Source organism: Phragmites australis, chromosome 3 (genome assembly GCF_958298935.1).
Source record: "Phragmites australis chromosome 3, lpPhrAust1.1, whole genome shotgun sequence".
NCBI lineage: Eukaryota > Viridiplantae > Streptophyta > Magnoliopsida > Poales > Poaceae > Phragmites > Phragmites australis.
In genome coordinates this window covers 32,837,139-32,854,751 of record NC_084923.1, presented here as the reverse complement: position 1 = coordinate 32,854,751, position 17,613 = coordinate 32,837,139, and the positions used below count along the sequence as shown (strand labels likewise).

At 41.2% G+C, this 17,613-nt stretch overlaps 1 protein-coding gene across 2 annotated transcripts; it reads left to right on the top strand.

Moving 5' to 3' along the window:
• Positions 1-921: 921 nt before the first annotated feature.
• LOC133912838 (factor of DNA methylation 1-like) lies at positions 922-9,406 on the top strand. 2 transcript variants are annotated; one of them, XM_062355769.1, is made up of 8 exons: positions 922-1,282; positions 1,463-1,533; positions 2,602-3,524; positions 3,806-3,987; positions 4,117-4,206; positions 4,275-4,559; positions 4,641-4,850; positions 8,935-9,406. In XM_062355769.1, the coding sequence occupies exons 3-8, from the start codon at positions 2,630-2,632 to the stop codon at positions 9,169-9,171; spliced, it is 1,899 nt and encodes a 632-aa protein (XP_062211753.1). In that variant the 5' UTR covers positions 922-1,282; positions 1,463-1,533; positions 2,602-2,629; the 3' UTR covers positions 9,172-9,406. The 2 variants fall into 2 exon arrangements, with proteins under 2 accessions (XP_062211753.1, XP_062211754.1); XM_062355770.1 differs by lacking the exon at positions 1,463-1,533.
• The last annotated feature ends 8,207 nt before the right edge of the window (positions 9,407-17,613 follow it).

The following is a 17,613-nucleotide window of genomic DNA, read 5'->3' as shown; positions in this document are numbered from 1 at the left end:
TTTTCTTTTCTTGGAATTACATTCAAATTAATTCAAACTTGACTGCCTTTTCAAATTCGAATTTGAAACAGGAAAACCCTCAAACTCCAACAGCATCCTTGCGGGAACGCTAGATCACATTGTACACCACCACACGCATTTAAAAAAGATCCACAAAGTCACACAGATTTCACGAACGATGGACACATCATAGTAATATTGTGGCTCACACGTTTGTGAGACCTTAATTTTTTGAAGGAGTAAATCCCTAGCGAGATATCAGAATGGAACCTGGGTGGATAGGGCGAGTAATTACACTCCCAACCACCAAGCTATTAGTTATTCTCCATCACTAGTTACAAGGAAGAAGAAGTGGTGTCTATGAAGAGGAATAAGAGGTAACAACGCTAAATTTGGTCGATCACAGACGATAGTTACATGAACTTATTCACGACGAGCAAGCACGATAAGTGCTAAAACTTTTGAGGAAAAATGGACAGTTTTCTGCTTTGCTCCAGGAGACGGTGGCGCCAGTGCCAGCGACGAGGAGGCCCCAACATGACGGGATCTGAATTTAGGTGTGAGATAGATTCGACCCGACTGGTTGTTACAATGAAAAGGAAGGCAAAACAATGTGTGTGTGGGCCTCATCGTGCACACGTTCCGCCTCGAGTACTCGCGCTCGAAGCAGAAGTTCCGGGTAGAAAGATGCGAGAAGCCAGGTACTCACTGAGAGTTTGCTGGTAGAATAAACATAATCGAGTGTATCAATTACTAAAACAATAAGTATTGGTTTGACTGAAATTTCGGAAGATCTGTCGTACAAACATTGCAAAATGGTAATTGATCGATCGGCTTCAGAGGAGAATAGAAGGCATCATCGACGTAGAGCAAAGAAGCGGTTTTTCCTTGGCGCTCTTTCTCACAAGACCAGACGGGGCGCCCTCGTCCCGGGCCGGCGCTGCAGCCACAGCGACGTAGGCGCGTGGGGCCCGGCCACCCCGTGCGTTGCGCTCCTCCGGGAACAACACCCAACCAACCACCACCGCGATCCGCACAGACGGCAGCCGCAGCAGCACAGCACAGTGGTTGGGGTTTTTGGTTCGTTTCCCTCCGCTCCTCTCCTTCCCCTGCATCGATTCTTGCTAGGCAACGCAAAGTACCAGTGGCAGCGGCGTAACTCGCATTTGCTGCACTCTGCTGCTCCTCCTCCTTCACATCAATACCCTCCTCCACTCCGCACTTTTCGAAGAGAAGCGAGGAGAAAAGTAGGGGACCAAGAAAGCGATCAAAGGCGGCAGAGGTGAGGTGATCCTACCAATATTACAGATTATGCTGGATGGGGATCGATCGCATTGTTCTTTTCTCGCCTAAGATTCTTGGTCGGTGCGGGTGGGGTTTCATGTGACCAAAAGCCCTAATCTCATGTCCCTTTCCTGCTATTTTTTCTTTCTCTTTTTTCGTTTAATCCGCATGTTCCTAGATCGTCGGCTGCTCGACTCGACTGGTCTTCGACTTCTTTTTTGGGTCTCGATCTTCGACACAATCCTCCCGGTAAGCTCTTCTCATCACATCACGGGGCTTCATTTTTCCCCTTCCTTGTGCGCCTTTCTTGTGTGCGTTCCTTTGGGCTTGGGACGTTGATTCACGACAAATGTTTTGAGGCTCCCGTTTCGCTAGGAATTTGGTATTAGCATCAAAGCAATAAGTCCAAGTGTGCCCCTTTTGGGATGTCCAGATTAGGTAGAAATTTATTTTCTTCTCATGCTAGTAACTAAGTCACAGATCGTTATGTAATACAATTACGCCAACTTGTATGAATAGTTGCCAATTAAGTGAAGGACAAACTTTTCGGTTTCATTGTTCTATAAGGAATCGTAGGAACAGGGTACTGTCATGCTGGTGGGGAGTATATTCTATTCAAGAACAAAATAAGGTTTCCTTGGCACAGTCTAAAGTTTCTCAAATACAGGGGTAAGCATTTTTTTATTGAACCACGTGCAGCACAGCATTTCACTAAACTGCACAGGGAATAGCCCTACATTACCTTCTTCTATCTATTCTCTCCATCCCAATTTCCAGCGCAAATGTCCGTATCCTAGTTCCTTTATTGCATAAAAGGCTGATGTCTGTGTTGAGAGAAATACCTTTTGTATTCTCAAGCCTACATTTTCTATCAGGGCAAATACACGAAATCATGGGACTATCAATTTTCATTCTTATGGAGTCTGCTAGTTTCAGCAAAAGTAAAAACATACAAAACAAATTTGACATGTTGCACTTTATGTTCTTGTGATTGATTATATTTTATCCTAATCAGTGAAGAAACGTGTAACATTTCTCCGTTTGCAAGTAGTACAAGAACTTGTTATGGCCTCTAAGGCAGTGTACATATCTCTTCAAAATTTACAGCCTACAAAGAAATAGGTAGTTGCTCGGTACAAAGGAAAATTAAACTTTGTCTTCTGCTTAGTATTGTTAGATCAAAGTGCCAAGTCACTAGAAGTCTAGAATAGCCGTCCATTCAATGTGGAATTGGCAATGTTAATTTACCGATTTTTTTCCGTTCGTATTCCTTAGTTAGTTAATGCACTAACTGGTTTTCTGTGTGTTCATCCCCAGGGCATTTTCCACCTCTTTTCAAATTCCGATGGACCATAGCTCTGCTGAAGAATCAGACATTAGTGATTCGGATATTGTTGAGTACAAGGAGATGACTTGCGCCCGACTGCGAGCCGGAAAAATGAAAGTGAAGTATGGTGAGAAGACCTTTCGGTGCCCTTTCTGCCCGGGGAAAAAGAAGCAAGATTACAACCTGAAGGATCTGCTGCAGCATGCCACAGGAATGGGGGCTGCTCCTAAGCGCGAGGCCAAGGTGAAGGCCACACACCTAGGACTTGCTATGTATTTGGAGAAGGATTTAGCGAGCTCGTTGGGGAAACCATTGGAAATTGTGGCCTACAAGCCAAAAATTCCTAAGAATGAAGAAGAGAAGTTTGTATGGCCATGGATGGGCATTGTGGTTAATTTACCATCTGAGTTGAAGTTCGAAGAATTTTCCAGGGAAAGTGAGGATAGGCTGAGAGCACAGTTCTCGCGGTTCAGACCACTCCAAGTCACGATTCTTGCGAATGTCAAGGACCAAACACTTTGTGCTATCATCAAGTTTGCTAAACACTGGAGTGGATTTAATGATGCATCTTCCTTTGAAAAGCATTTCAAAGTGGAGAAATATGGCAAGGTAGACTGGAGCAAAAGAAACTGTAGAAAGGATGATCTTTATGGATGGCTTGCAAGATTTGATGATTATAACTCTCCTGGACCAATTGGGGAGCATTTAAGAAACAATGGTGTTCTTAGAAGTGTTGGTGACCTGGAACGTGAGGGACTGCAAGAAACTGATAGACGTGTATCTTGTTATGCTCGCCAAATCGAGGAGACAAATAAACAGATGAGAGAGCTGGAGCTGAAGAACAACCAAAATGCCATGAAACTTGAAAGGATGATGGAGGAGAAAGATCGATTGGTTGAAGAGCACAATAAAAGTACGGACAGATACTTCAGTCATGTACATCATGTTTTTACAGTATATTGCATACTAAAATGACCTTTATATGTTTTCTCCACATGGAAATGTACAAAATGAGATCTGCGTAGCTAAATATATTTGAGTGTATCACAATTTCGTCATTTGATCAGTCCTTGCTTATTTTCTCCACATGAAAATGTGCAAAGTGAGATTTGCATGGCTAAATATATTTGAGTGCAGCACAATGTCGTCATTTGCTGACTGAATTTACTGATTATGTTTCCCTCCGATTTACAGAGATACTAAAGATGCAGAATGCTGCTTGTCAAAGTTCTAGGAAAATAATTGGTGAAAATCTTAGGTTGCATGAGGAACTAGAGAATAGGAGAAAAGAAATTGAGAGGAGATGTAAGCAACTTGAAGATTTGGCTACAAAAAGTAATATTGACGGAGCAAAGCTTGAAGCGGCAAAAGAAAAAGTAGGTTTTGTTTATGTTTTACAATACTGTTTGATGTTCCTGAGGTTAAGAACAATCAACAAGCTTTCCTCTCTTGTATCTTTAATGTACTGGTTTTGTGCAAATGTATGCTGTTTGAAACTCTTATAGAATGCAAAGGAGAATGGGCTTCTTAATTTAGCAACCCAAAAGCAGAAGGAGGCAGATAAAGAGCTTTTGCAACTTGTTCAGAAACAAAAGGTATTGCCTTACCACTGTTTTATGTGTTTGCGGTGAAAATACTTTATCTCACTGGCTGAAAATTGCAGGAAGAAACAGATGCTGCTTTGAAGAAGCTAACTGATCTAGAAATGCAGTTAGCTTCCAAACACAAACTTGAACTGGAAATAGAACAGTTGAGGGGAAAGTTAGAGGTAATGAAGCACATGGGAGCTGAGGAAGATACAAAATTGAAGGAGCTTGATAAGTTGCGTGAAACACTGGAAGAGAAAGATGCAGAAATGGAGGATATTGATTCTCTTAACCAGACCCTCATTATTAAGGAACGAAGGACCAATGATGAGCTGGAAGATGCCAAGAAAGAACTGATAAGTGTATGTATAAGGTCTATTACTATTGACTTAGGTTATTGGGTTGTGTATTCCTTTTCTGAGAACAGTTTACTTGCCATGTAGGGCTTACAAAAGATGTCAGGAGCTCGATCCGTTATTGGTGTCAAAAGAATGGGTGAGCTTGATCAGAAAGCTTTTCTTGCTGCATGCAAAGAGAAAACAGCAAAAGATGATGGCAAAAAGTTGGCACTTCTGTGTTCAAAATGGGATGGTGAGATCAAACAACCAGGATGGCATCCCTTCAAGATTATCAATGTTGATGGACAGGCAAAGGTACTTATTTCCTTACTGCCTGATATTTTCCTCTGTCCATTTTTATGCAGTTTATAGCAGGGCTAAGAAAACAGGTAGGAACTTGACAGTTCGCGCGGCTTTATGCAAAGTGGGCAGAAACAGTTTGTAAGACTGGACTTTTTGGCACCAAGTTGATTGATTTGACCATAGTAATCTGGTTTACACCTATTTGTAAATTATTTTAACCTGAACCGATTTATATTATTTCAGGAATTTCTGAAGATGAGGTGTTTTCTTTTTCCTTTTTCAATTCTTCTTTTATAAACCATGATTTCTTGCATGTATATGCATTGTTGCTGTGAATTTGATGTCATAACCAATGAAAAGGTATCTGGGATTGTTTGAATTTATAACCTCAACATTGTTGGACTAATCGTGAAGTATCTACTGAAAAATCTTCTTTTGGGCTGTAATATACGGAATTACTTATCAAAGGAGGCGCCTCAAAAGGAAGTAAATCAAAGACCTATTCAGATTAGTTAAGTTGGGTTAAAATAAAAGTTAAGTCTTATTAGTATTGGAGTCGGTTTTGTAACCTTCCATAATTAGTACTTTCCAACCCTATATATATTGGGGTTGGCGCAATTGTAAGGGGCAAGCAATATCAGTACAATCTATTATCTCATGTCTATTTCTCTACTCGTCATACCCTATTCCTAGCCGTAAGGCTATTACATCTGGTAATTCTTTAGAAAACTCGATCTACGTTCGGGTTATCACCAGGTCCTCATGCATCTCGATGACATTCACAAGACTACCTTCTGGACTCATCAGGATCATTTTAAATTTTTGGTGATGCCGTTTGGATTAACCAATGCGCCCTCAACTTTTCAATCGCTCATGAATGAGGTGTTGGCCCTTTTTCTTCGTAAGTTTGTCCTTGTTTTATTTGATGACATCTTGATATACAATGCATCTTGGTCAGAGCATCTTCATCACATTCGGCTCATTTTTTAAACACTTAGAGAACACCAATTGTTTTCGAAACAATCCAAGTGTTTCTTTGGTGTTCCTTTAGTGGCTTACCTTGGTCACATCATTAATGCTAAGGGTGTTGCAATGGATCAGCGGAAAGTTTCTACAGTAGCGGATTGGCCCATCCCTAAATCTGTTAGAGCGGTTCGTGGTTTCTTGGGATTACCTGGTTATTATCGGAAGTTCATCAAAAACTATGGGACTTTGGCAGGCTCCTCTTACCAAACTCTTAAAAAAGGAGGCTTTTCATTGGTCTGACAAGTCAACTCAAGCTTTTATTGCTCTCAAAACAGCCCTATTCACTACCCCTGTTCTTCAGTTGCCGGATTTCTCCAAACCCTTTATTGTTGAGTGTGACACTTCAGAGATTGGATTAGGAGCAGTCCTGCATCAAGGCTGTGGTGCGGTGGCTTTTTATAGTTGTCCTTTAGCGCCGTGACACAGTGGGCTTGCGTCCTATGAGCATGAACTCATCGCCATGGTTCAAGCCATTCCATTTTCGTGTCCATATTTATGGGATTTATCATCCGCACTGATCATTACAGTCTGAAATTTCTCTTGGACCAGCGTTTGGATACAATTCCTCAACATCACTGGGTTAGCAAGTTGATGGGTTTTGATTTCTCGGTGGAATTCAAACCAGGGCATTCTAATGTGGTAGCAAATGACTTGTCGCGATGTGCCAGTCAGGAAGAAGCTTTAGTACTTGCCTGTTCTTCACCACAACTAGCTCTCTTTGATGAATTGTGTTCATCAGTGGATCAGGACAGCTCTTTGTCTCAACTGAAATCTGACATTCTTTTGGGCACTAAGTCTGCTGATTGGTTAATTCAGGATTACCTGGTGCCTTTTAAACAACGCATTTTGTTCCAGCTGATTCTCCATTGATATCTACAATCTTGGAGATGGCTCATACCACAAGTCATGAAGGTATTCAGCGTACTCTTCATAGACTGCATGCTACTTCTCATCTTGACAAAGCTTCTCAATTGGTCAAATCATTTGTTTGTAATTGTGTTATTTGTCAACTCAACAAGATAGAACATTTGCAGCCGGCTGGGTTATTGCAACCTCTCCCTGTTCCTGATCGGATTTGGTTCGATATTGCAATGGATTTTGTTGAAGGATTGCCCCTGTATCCATGGTAAACCAGTTTTTCTCACGGTTATTGATCGCTTTTCAAAATATGATCCTTTTATTCCCTTGGGTCATCCGTACACTGCAAAATCAGTGGCTAAGGCATTCTTTGATGAGATTGTTCGTTTACATGGTATCCCATCTTCTATTGTAAGTGACAGTGATCCGGTTTTCACAAGTATCTTTTGGAAGGAGCTTTTCGCTGCTGCTGGTGTCAAACTACAGAGGAGCTCAGCTATTCATCCTCAAAGTGATGGGCACCTTCGAGGCCACTAATAAAACAATCACTATGTACCTTCGTTGTTTTACCAGGCGATCGTCCTTGTCAATGGCTTAGGTGGTTGCCCGGGGCAGAATATTGCTCTAATATGGCATATCATTTTGAACTTCATGATTCTCCTTTTAGGGTGGTGGTCTATGGCCGCGAGCCACCTTCTCTTCATTCTTATGATTCATGGCAATTGAAGGCTCCTGCAGGTGACCAAGCCTTGCTGGACCATGACGTTTTTCTTCAAGAAGATCGCCAATGCCTTCTCCAAGATCAAGGTTATGGCAAGCTCTATTACGACTCTAAGCATCGGGATGTCTCATATGCCATAGGGAATTGGGTTTGGCTTAAACTTTTGCACATACCGGCTCATTCCATTCTGGGACACTTTCACAGCAAATTATCTCCGAGGTTTTATGGACCTTTCAAGATCATGGACAAAATTGGGGACGTCGCTATCGACTCCAATTGCTCCTTTCTGTCTTCATGATGTGTTTCATGTTGGTCTCTTGAAAAAGTTCCATGGCTCTCCTCCAGAGATTACTTCATCACTGCCTTTAACTCTTAATGACCGAGTTCTGCCTGTTCCTGGTCAAGTCATACGCAGTTGCAAAGTTACTGGACATTGGGAAGTTCTAATTCGTTGGAGGGCTAATCAGCATCAGATGCCATTTGGGAGAATGTGGATGATTTTCGGCAACAATTTCCTAACTTCCAGCTCGAGGACAAGCTGTTTTTGGAGGAAGGGAGAGATGTTATGTATGGGATTACTTATCAAAGGAGGCGCCTCAAAAGGAAGTAAATCAAAGACCTATTTAGATTAGTTAAGTTGGGTTAGAATAAAAGTCGAGTCTTATTAGTATTGGAGTCGATTTTGTAACCTTCCATAATTACTACTTTCCAACCCTATATATTTGGGGCTGGCGCAATTGTAAGGGGCAAGCAATATCAATATAATCTATTATTTCATCTCAATTTCTCTACTCCTCAACCCCTGTTCCCAGCTGTAGGCTATTACATGGGTAGTCATTGCCGAACTCCTTTGTTTGAAATAATACATATGTCAGCTACTGGGATATTAGTATGTTATTGATATTTCAGTAGAATAATGATTATCTCAACTTAAAATGAATTATAAATTTTATTATTTTTTAATAGAACATTCAGAAAATTGTTCAGATTGGGACTTAAAGAAGAAAGAAGACAGTTGAAAACAAAGTGACTCAACTTAGATTGTTTTACTGGAGTCAACTGTTACTGCACTTTTCATGAGAATGCCATCCATCTCTTCGGATTTAAGTTTACTGAGTTTATCTAAAAGTGAATTAACTTTCAACTTTACTACTATTTTTGTATCTACAATTATCATTATAGCTGCATTAAGTGGGTGTGTAAATAATCACTTACATAAATTGCAGCACCTTTCATCTTTTGGCATCAAATTTGTCAACTTTAATACGTCCTACCCTTTGCAATACTGTTAACCTTTTGCAAGGAATAGGTGAGAAATCACATCTCTTAGCCAAAATCCAATATGTACGAGTAGAGTTCTATACAGGTGAAAAGAATAGGTTACAATAAATCATATGAGAATCTGAAGCTGACCAAAACGAAAGCATGGTTATTTCAGCTAATATGTGGTGAAACACGCATCCAGTGTTTAATATTCATTCGATGGCGCAGGAAATAATTCAGGAAGATGATGAGAAGCTGCAAGCTTTGAAGGCTGAATTGGGTGAGAAGGCGCACGATGTCGTTGTTAAGGCCCTCCTTGAGATGAATGAATACAATCCTAGCGGCAGGTATCCCTTACCCGAGCTGTGGAACTTCAACGACGACCAGAAAGCGTCGATGGGGGAGGTAGCAGCATACCTGGTGAAGCAGTGGAAGACGCACAAGAAGAAGCGCACCTACGCCTGAGTGAGGTGTGGACCGTGGAGTGGCCTTGCTTGACCAAACTGGTGCCATTGATGTCTCGCTCCTGACCACTTACCTGAGACATGCTATAAAACATACTACCTAATTTGTTCTCTTGAGACTATTAAAACAGTTATTCCGCCTTGAGACAGGTGCCATGTTCTTTATTCGGACTATTAACTGTGATTTGCGAAATGCAAATGTAAGGATGACTTAGACCGTATTCTGATATTATGGAAGTGGATTTCCAGTATGTTATTGTCCTATTTTGAGTTACGAAAGTTGTTTTGGATTCATGCATGTGCAGAAATGTGAAAAGCTCTACACTTTCTATTAGGTGTTATGTGCGTAAATGTTACTGGTGTGATATTGACATATGGGACTATGATCCACATGTCAGCCTCATATCAAGTGGAACATGATAGAGTATACACTTATCTATTGGCATATAATGAATTTTTCTTGATTGAAACAAGTGCAATAGCATTTTTGGGATTTGCTAACTAGATTTATCATCAGTCTATTTGCACCGTTATTATTTTTATTTTTTATTATTACTAATTTTTTTTTTTTATTATTTTCTCATCATTTTTTAGTTGGATCTTGTGGGTTTCATCTCTAACTGACCTAATTTGCTTGGAATAAAAGCTGTTGCTGCTGCTGCTGCTAACTAGTTAATATTAATCAGATCAGAATCTGATGAACAATTTCTACTTTTAGTGCGATCCTTTTTCTGTCTATCGTCTGAGCTCCTGTGCATGTGATGTTCCCCGTGGCTCTTGTTCCTTTTCTTCCGCGAGCCATTTATTATCTTGCCTTGCTTCTTTTCTTATTTTTTGCCTTGCTTCTTTTTTGCTTTTTGTCTTTTCCTTCTGTCTTTTCTACAAACAATATTCCTTTTTAGCCCTACTTTACTTTTCTTGCTAATAGATCACTTTTCTTTTTGAACTTTCAATTGTTGATTCAACATTTTTGTTAAATGTTGATTCAACATTTCTTTTGTTCACATTTTTTATTCAGAGACACGTGGATTCAACATTTTTTACAAATATATTTTGATTGAACTCTTTTTTGGCAAATGTTCTTTCGACATTTTTTAAAGCCATGGTGATTCAACATTTTCTTCTTAAATCAATATTGTCTACAAATTCAATATTTTTTTCAATAGTTGATTTCAATCTTTTTTGTTGATCCATTTGAAAAAAAAATGTTGGTCCAATATTTTTAAAAAAGAAATATTGATCGAATATTTATAAAAGTATGGATTGAACATTTCCACATATTCATCTTCTTCCTCAAAACGTAAGGTGGGCGGTAGGGGTGGAAACGAATCAGATACGAATCGAATAGTCCATTTTTTATATTGCTATCTATATTTTAATATGAATACGAATATAAATTCGAATATCCTCAAATGTGAATATAAATCGGATTATTTGAATATGAATCCACATCCGAGTACATACTAAATTTAGCGAGATACACCGCCGCCAGCACACGCCACATGGTGCATCGGCCACGCTCGCTCCCGTGCCCAGAAGCCAGCACGCACCACGTGTCCTCACCCCGCGCCCCACACACCCCCGCCTATGTCCAACTACTTACCAGTAAGGACGTGACAGCTACTAAGAACTGCTGAAACAACTACTGAAAAAACTACTAACACTATTGAACCAAACTACTAATATTACTGACACAAACTACTGAATAAAATTTACTATGACTTAAAATAACTGAACAACTACTGACACTACTAAATACAAAATATTGATACTATTGAATAAACTACTGATAGTACTTTCAACTATTGACAACTCCTGAACAAACTACTTGCAAAAAACTATTGACACTACTGAACAAACTACTGATACTACGGACACAAACTACTGACGACTGTTGACACTACTGAATAATTTTTCTATGGATTGTAAGTACTGAACAACTAAACTACTGTGCACTACTAGACTACCAAACTATTGAGTACTACTGAACTATTAAACTATTGAACACTACTAAGCAACTATAAGGTTGCTACTGAACTACTAAATGCTATTGGACTACAAACTACACGACACGTGGCGCGCAGCGCAGGAGCGAGTGGTGTGTAGGGATGCGTTGCGCACGTGCGATGGAACACGTGGCGCAGAACGAGCAGCGTGTGCGCACCAGGCCACGAGGACACGTGGCGCGCAGCGCAGTGCGTGGGGTCGAGCATGGGGCGTGCGTGCCGTGGGGACACATGGCGCGGCACATGGGTGCGTGTGGTTGTGGACGGGCGAGCACGCGGGGCCGGTGAGTTGGGCTGTGTTATGTTGGGCTGAGGTGATTCTACACCTCGGGTGTAAAATTGCACATATATATAGATGTATTTATCTATAACCGGCTATAGAATAGGCAATTCTGTAGCCGGACCCAAAGGGAGCGCACTCCACAAATCGATCTTGTACTAGCCTAACCAACTCCCCCCCCCCGATCCACCACCGTACTGAACACCTTGTTCTGGCTCAGCTTGGCCTTTTCCCCTACCGTCTACATCCCCGGCTCGGCTCAGCTCTCCCATCGCAATCAACCGAGCAGCCTAGCCCCCTAATCGATCCCTGTTTTTTGATTCACCCGCTGAAACCTAGAATCTTCACTTTGTTCGCAACCGCCCCTAGAAGCATCAAAAACTGCGACATCAATCGATCATGGCGGCAGACCATCCATCCCTGCGATTCTCTGCTAAAGTCATCCCCATTCCAACCTCATCACGCATTTCGAGTCCCGCCACCTCCGTCTGTCGTTCCATCCCAAAAGTAGCAGGATTCGAGCACCCACAACGTCCGGCGATCATCGTCCTTGGTGCTAGGGTGCCTGGCCAACCGTCTGGCGGTCACCTAGTTACATTAATTTCCCTGTTTTTTTCCAATTAAGTAGTTGCATGTCCACTATGTTCATGGTTCAATTGGTTTGTGAATGCCAAGAATCCTAATTTTTTTAACAATATCATAACTTAGATTAGGCTTATAGTAAATCCCTTCTCCAATGTTATGTAGTTCTATTAAATTTGATTTGTCATAAATCCAAAATTGGGCTTTTGGAAAGAGCATTGTTCTGTTACGGTAATTTGCCCTCCAAATTATAGGTGTTGTATAGTGCAGGTTCATTGATTAGGCATAAAATGTGTGTGCAACTCATTTGATTGTCTTCAGGGAGCTTAGCACAACACTATTGTTCATATCATGTTTTTCTTTTAGGAATGAATCCTCCTTGGCAGCTCCACGGGAGGTTTAAAGCTTTCGAGACACCAATAATTCCGGTCAGTCTTCTCCTTTCAACGAAGTTCATATTCATCCATTTTTGCAGTTTCAATTTCCATTCATCTAACTACAGTTAAATCACTTTACCATTGCAGGGTGTGGCCACATTGTTCAGGGCTGAGGTTCTGTTCTATATGCTTTAGCACTCTCTGAATGAGATCAAGAAGCTTCTTGGTGACCTGGAGACACATAGGCCGCGACCTTGACCCGAATTATGTTTCAATCCCCTCAATAATGCTTATGTGACAAAATTATTTACAATTTCCATCTACTTGAATGCAACTTTCTATTTATAGTCATAATAACGGACCATTGTGTCATGCGTGTTGCGAACATCTATGCACCTTGTGTGTGTATATATGTATGTATGGTCATGTAGAACTTAATTATGTCTTAATTAACTGGATCATTAACCCTAACATCAAACACCACCCTAATTGTGAAAGCATGTGGACATACCGGCGTCCGAAGATGCCATCTAGAGTTGATCGGTGAGGAGGAGATGTGTCGGTTTAGCCGTGCAGATCGTCGGTGTAGTGGACATTCATAGTGGCGGTGGCCTTCACTTTGTTCTCTGCGCCTTCTTATGATTGGATTAGAAGATGTGGGGGCGATATCAAACCAAATGTGGGATTGTGATCGCACATTGCATGGGACTCCTCCCTTTGGTTTTTATGTGGTGCAGCACAAGATGGGACCGCAACCATTTGTTGGTTGGGGAGCGCTGGAGAGGGAATGGACTCCCCCTCTTTCTCGATCATGTTAGGGATCATGTCAATGCATAAGGTCGAGATCAATTCCAAAATTCTCCCCCTTGATCGTAAGGCTAACATCATAAGTCCACTCTCGATGAAATAACACAAGGTAAAGCATTACAACGGCTGATTAAATACCATTGAAACCCAAATACCTATAGTATACCACTCCATGTCAAAATAGAAGTTCTTTATTCCCAATGAGAGTTGGTTTGCATTATGGTCCTCTAATTCAGAATCATAGGTTTTCCAATAACCTCATGCCATCAACATAATCACGAAAGATATGGGGTGGTAAGCCTTTAGTGAGTGGATCCGCAAGCACTGACTTAGTACTTATATGCTTGACACGTATTGTTTGATCTTAGATTCTATCTTTCACAACATGATAGTTAATGTCGATGTGTTTAGCAGCACCACTCGACTTGTTTTTACTCGTATAAAAAACTACGGGTTGATTATCGCAGTACAACGTAAGTGGCTTTGAAATGCTGTCTACCACTCTTAATCCCGGTAGTCTCATAACATGCTACAAACTCAGCTTGCATCATTGATGATGCTATAAGTGTCTGTTTGGAGCTTTTCCATGAGATAACTCCTCCAGTGAGGGTGAAGATATAACCTGACGTGGATAGTTTCCATGAGATAACTGCTTGTCTATGTTTCGGTATGGGTGTTTCCTGGGAAGGAAACGTCGATGCCGCATGTACACTATTTTCTTTGAGTTGTCAACCTCAAACTGTATGTGTCATCTAAGCAATGGGGGTAGGCTTTACCTTTTCTTTTACTCTGACCTGACAAGTTACGAAGTGCAGGCAGATCATTGATGGTGACGAACCACATGGTGTGTAAGGTAAAGTACTCTTGGTTGTACTGATCCCAAACCTCGACGCCTTCCGACCAGAGTTTCTTAAGATCATCGACTAAAGGCCTGAGGTACACATCTATATCGTTGCCAGGTTGTTTTGGTCCTAATATCAAGATTGACAACATAATGTATTTTCGCTTGTTACAAAGCCAGGGTGAAAGGTTGTAGATCGACTACAACAGGCCAGGTGCTATGTGAGGTACTCATATTACCGAATGGATTCATGTCATCCGTGCTCATAGCAAACCTAATATTTCTTAATTCTTCGGCGAACCAACCAAATGTGGAATCAACGATTCGCCACTGAGCGGAATCTGCCGGGTGATGTATCATTGTGTCGTTCTTACAACCCTCCTTATGCCAACGCACCAACTGGGCCTCCTTTCTGTTGGCAAACAGACGCTTCAAACGGGGAATTACAGGAAAATACCACACCACCTTTCTAGGACCACCTTTACTTTTCTTGCCTTCGTCCCCATCACCACCGTCATTTCTAAGCTTATATCGATGGGTTCCACACATGGGACATTGATCCAACTCTGCATACTCTCGACGAAACAAGATACAATCCTGCTTACATGCATACATTTTTTCTATTTTCAGTCCTAAAGGACAAATTATCTTCTTCGCGTCGTAGACGCCCTCGGGCACCAAGTTCCCCTCCGGTAGCATATCCCTTAGCAGATCCAGCAATGCTTTGAAACTCTTGTCAATCCAACCATGGGTTATCTTCAGCTGTAGAAGCTTTAGGTTCCCAAAGATCCGCGTGTACTTCTCCTTACAGTTGGGATAAAGGGGCATTTTGGAATCCCGCACAAATTCCTGGAATTTAGCAAACTCATCATTGTTATACTCGTCATGCTGCTCAACATCTCGCACCATCTGGTCCACATTCTCCACAAAATCCTCGAGATCATTATCATTCAAACCTAATATATCCTCATTCCTGAGATCATGATCCATTTCATCGGGTGTAAGTCCTTGATCTACACTGTCGGTATGGGGGCCCGATCCATCTCTCCCTCGTTAAGGCCTTCTTCGCCATGTTTGTTCCAACATGTATAATTTTCTTTAAATCCACGCATGACCAAGTGTGTATGGATATTGTCTGGTTTCAGGAACTTCTTTTCATTCCTGCAGTCGCTACATGAACAATACATTGCCATTATACCATGATCTTTCATATCCGCCAAGGCAGCACTCATGAAATGCTTCACCCTGCTCAGGTACTCCGTACAAGTCCGGGTCTTGAGGTACATTCATTCTTTATTATTAGTGACCTTAATTTTGTGGTTAAGCACGTGATTAAAATCTCCAATAACTACACTAGATCTGTGGCATCTCGCGGTAGATCAGCCAAACCTAGTACCAGATCTAACATTAATACAACTCACTTATACTAAAATTTTGGATAAAGATGCAAAATGACCGATTACAACTCAAGCACAACAAATCTACCAAATAGGGATGAGAGGAGAAGAAAAAGAGGGAGATACAAACCTTCAAAGACCTAGCACCAATTCAAACTTCAAATTAACAAAATATTAGAGAGTCTCTAGTGGAACCGAAGAAAATCGCCAGAACTATCGCGCGGAACTGTTGACTACTGTTCGGCCTGCACAGTGGCTGCCAGCTAGTTTTATATAACAAATGTAAGTAATAAGTGATGGGTGATAATATAACCCGTCACTTATTACTATTCATAAGTGACGGATCATATTACGACCTATAACTTATTACTGGACCAGAGAGACCCGTCAGCTATGCCACATCATAAGTGATGGGTTGTACCATGACCCGTCACTTATGACTGGTGCCGGCAAAACCGTCACTTATGACCAGATTATAGGTGACGGTTTTAATCGTCACCCGTCACTTATGACTGGTGTCAGTAGAACCGTCACTTATGACTAGGTTATAGATGACAATTTTAATCGTTACCTGCCACTTATGTTATAGGTGACGGGTAATATTTATTATCCATCACCTATTCCATGTTATAAGTAGCGGGTATATACCCGGTCCCGACCAAAGACGACATAAGTGATAAGTACTGTGATAATCCGTCACTAAATTATATCTTGTTTATTCGTTTTTCACGTAGTATCCATCAAGAGCTGCACTGCTAGTCTGCTACTAATGCTAATTTGAGCTCTGGGCTCTCCCAGGCCCCAGGCCACTCATATATAAAGATATTCTAGTACTACTTTGGTATGGGTCAAAATTTGGTTCCTGTTACTCAGATTCATATTAACATTAAAGTATAGAATATTCTAATAAGGGTTGAAGTCTATTGTAGTAATTGATGACACATCCTACATTACACTTATGATAATAAAAATAATAATCTTCACATTATAATCACAACGACTATATAGTAATTTTGACGAATTGGACATTTGATTTTCCCTTTATTCATTTCGCGCCACTTCACCAATGCCACGAATGTCCGTATGATCCAAGTTACAAGTCTATTTTATGTTGTACCTCAGACATCTTATTATCTCTCAATGTCTATAGTACATCAAACACTATGCTATTGACTTTTGTAGAAATATTCTAGTAATTACGACAAGGCACTATAGTAATTGCCTATATATTTTATTGATAACATACGTTTATCAATTTTTACTTGATAATCATTGATGGAACTTCTATTTGACAATTTATTTAAATTTTTACCTAAAAGAAACACATACAACAACCATTCTCACTAGTACCCGTGCAACTTTACAGGTCGTTCCCGTAAATGTGTACACGTCAGCTTTATTCTACATCCAGACAACTCTAACATATTTTTGACAGCTATATATCAATCTACCGTGAACCAACCATTCAACTACAGTAACTCAATTTCGTTCTAGTTCGTAAGGTTTCATATTCATCCGCTAACGAATAGAGGCAAAACAAAAAATGTAGTAACTTTTACACTTCAATATAGTAACTGATGATATCCCTTACAGGAATTCAGTGCACTTACATGCACCAACATCTTCTCTGGATCAAGCGTCCGCATTGTTGTCGTTGGGATAGCTTGGGGATGTGTTTCCCTATGCAGGCTTGCCAGATTTACCACAGCAAGTGCAGGAGTATTCTGAGGATTAGGGGATGCAGGAGGACCCGAGGAGTATTCCAGGCTTTGCGATGTCGCCGCTGGAATTACAACATGCGACGACGGCATCGCAGGGCTTGTGGACGTCGTTGCCGGCATCGCGACGTCTGGGATCCGGATGGCGGAGCAGACACTTCCGGCATCCTGGATCGGACGCGCTCGCTGGCGATTAACGATTGGGCAGTGGTCAATCGCAACGCCGCAAGACCAGATGTCGACGGGATTGTCTCCTCGATTCAGCGAACGTTATCTAGGGCTCAGCTGTTCTGTACCCGCCAATTACGATATGACGTGATCTAGGGTTAAGCGAGTGCGATCTGCATGCGAGAATCTAGGAGAAACTGTTTGTTCGACCTTTTTATCACGTCCGCTCGTCAGTAACAATCAGCACTAGAAACAGGCATGGCAAAT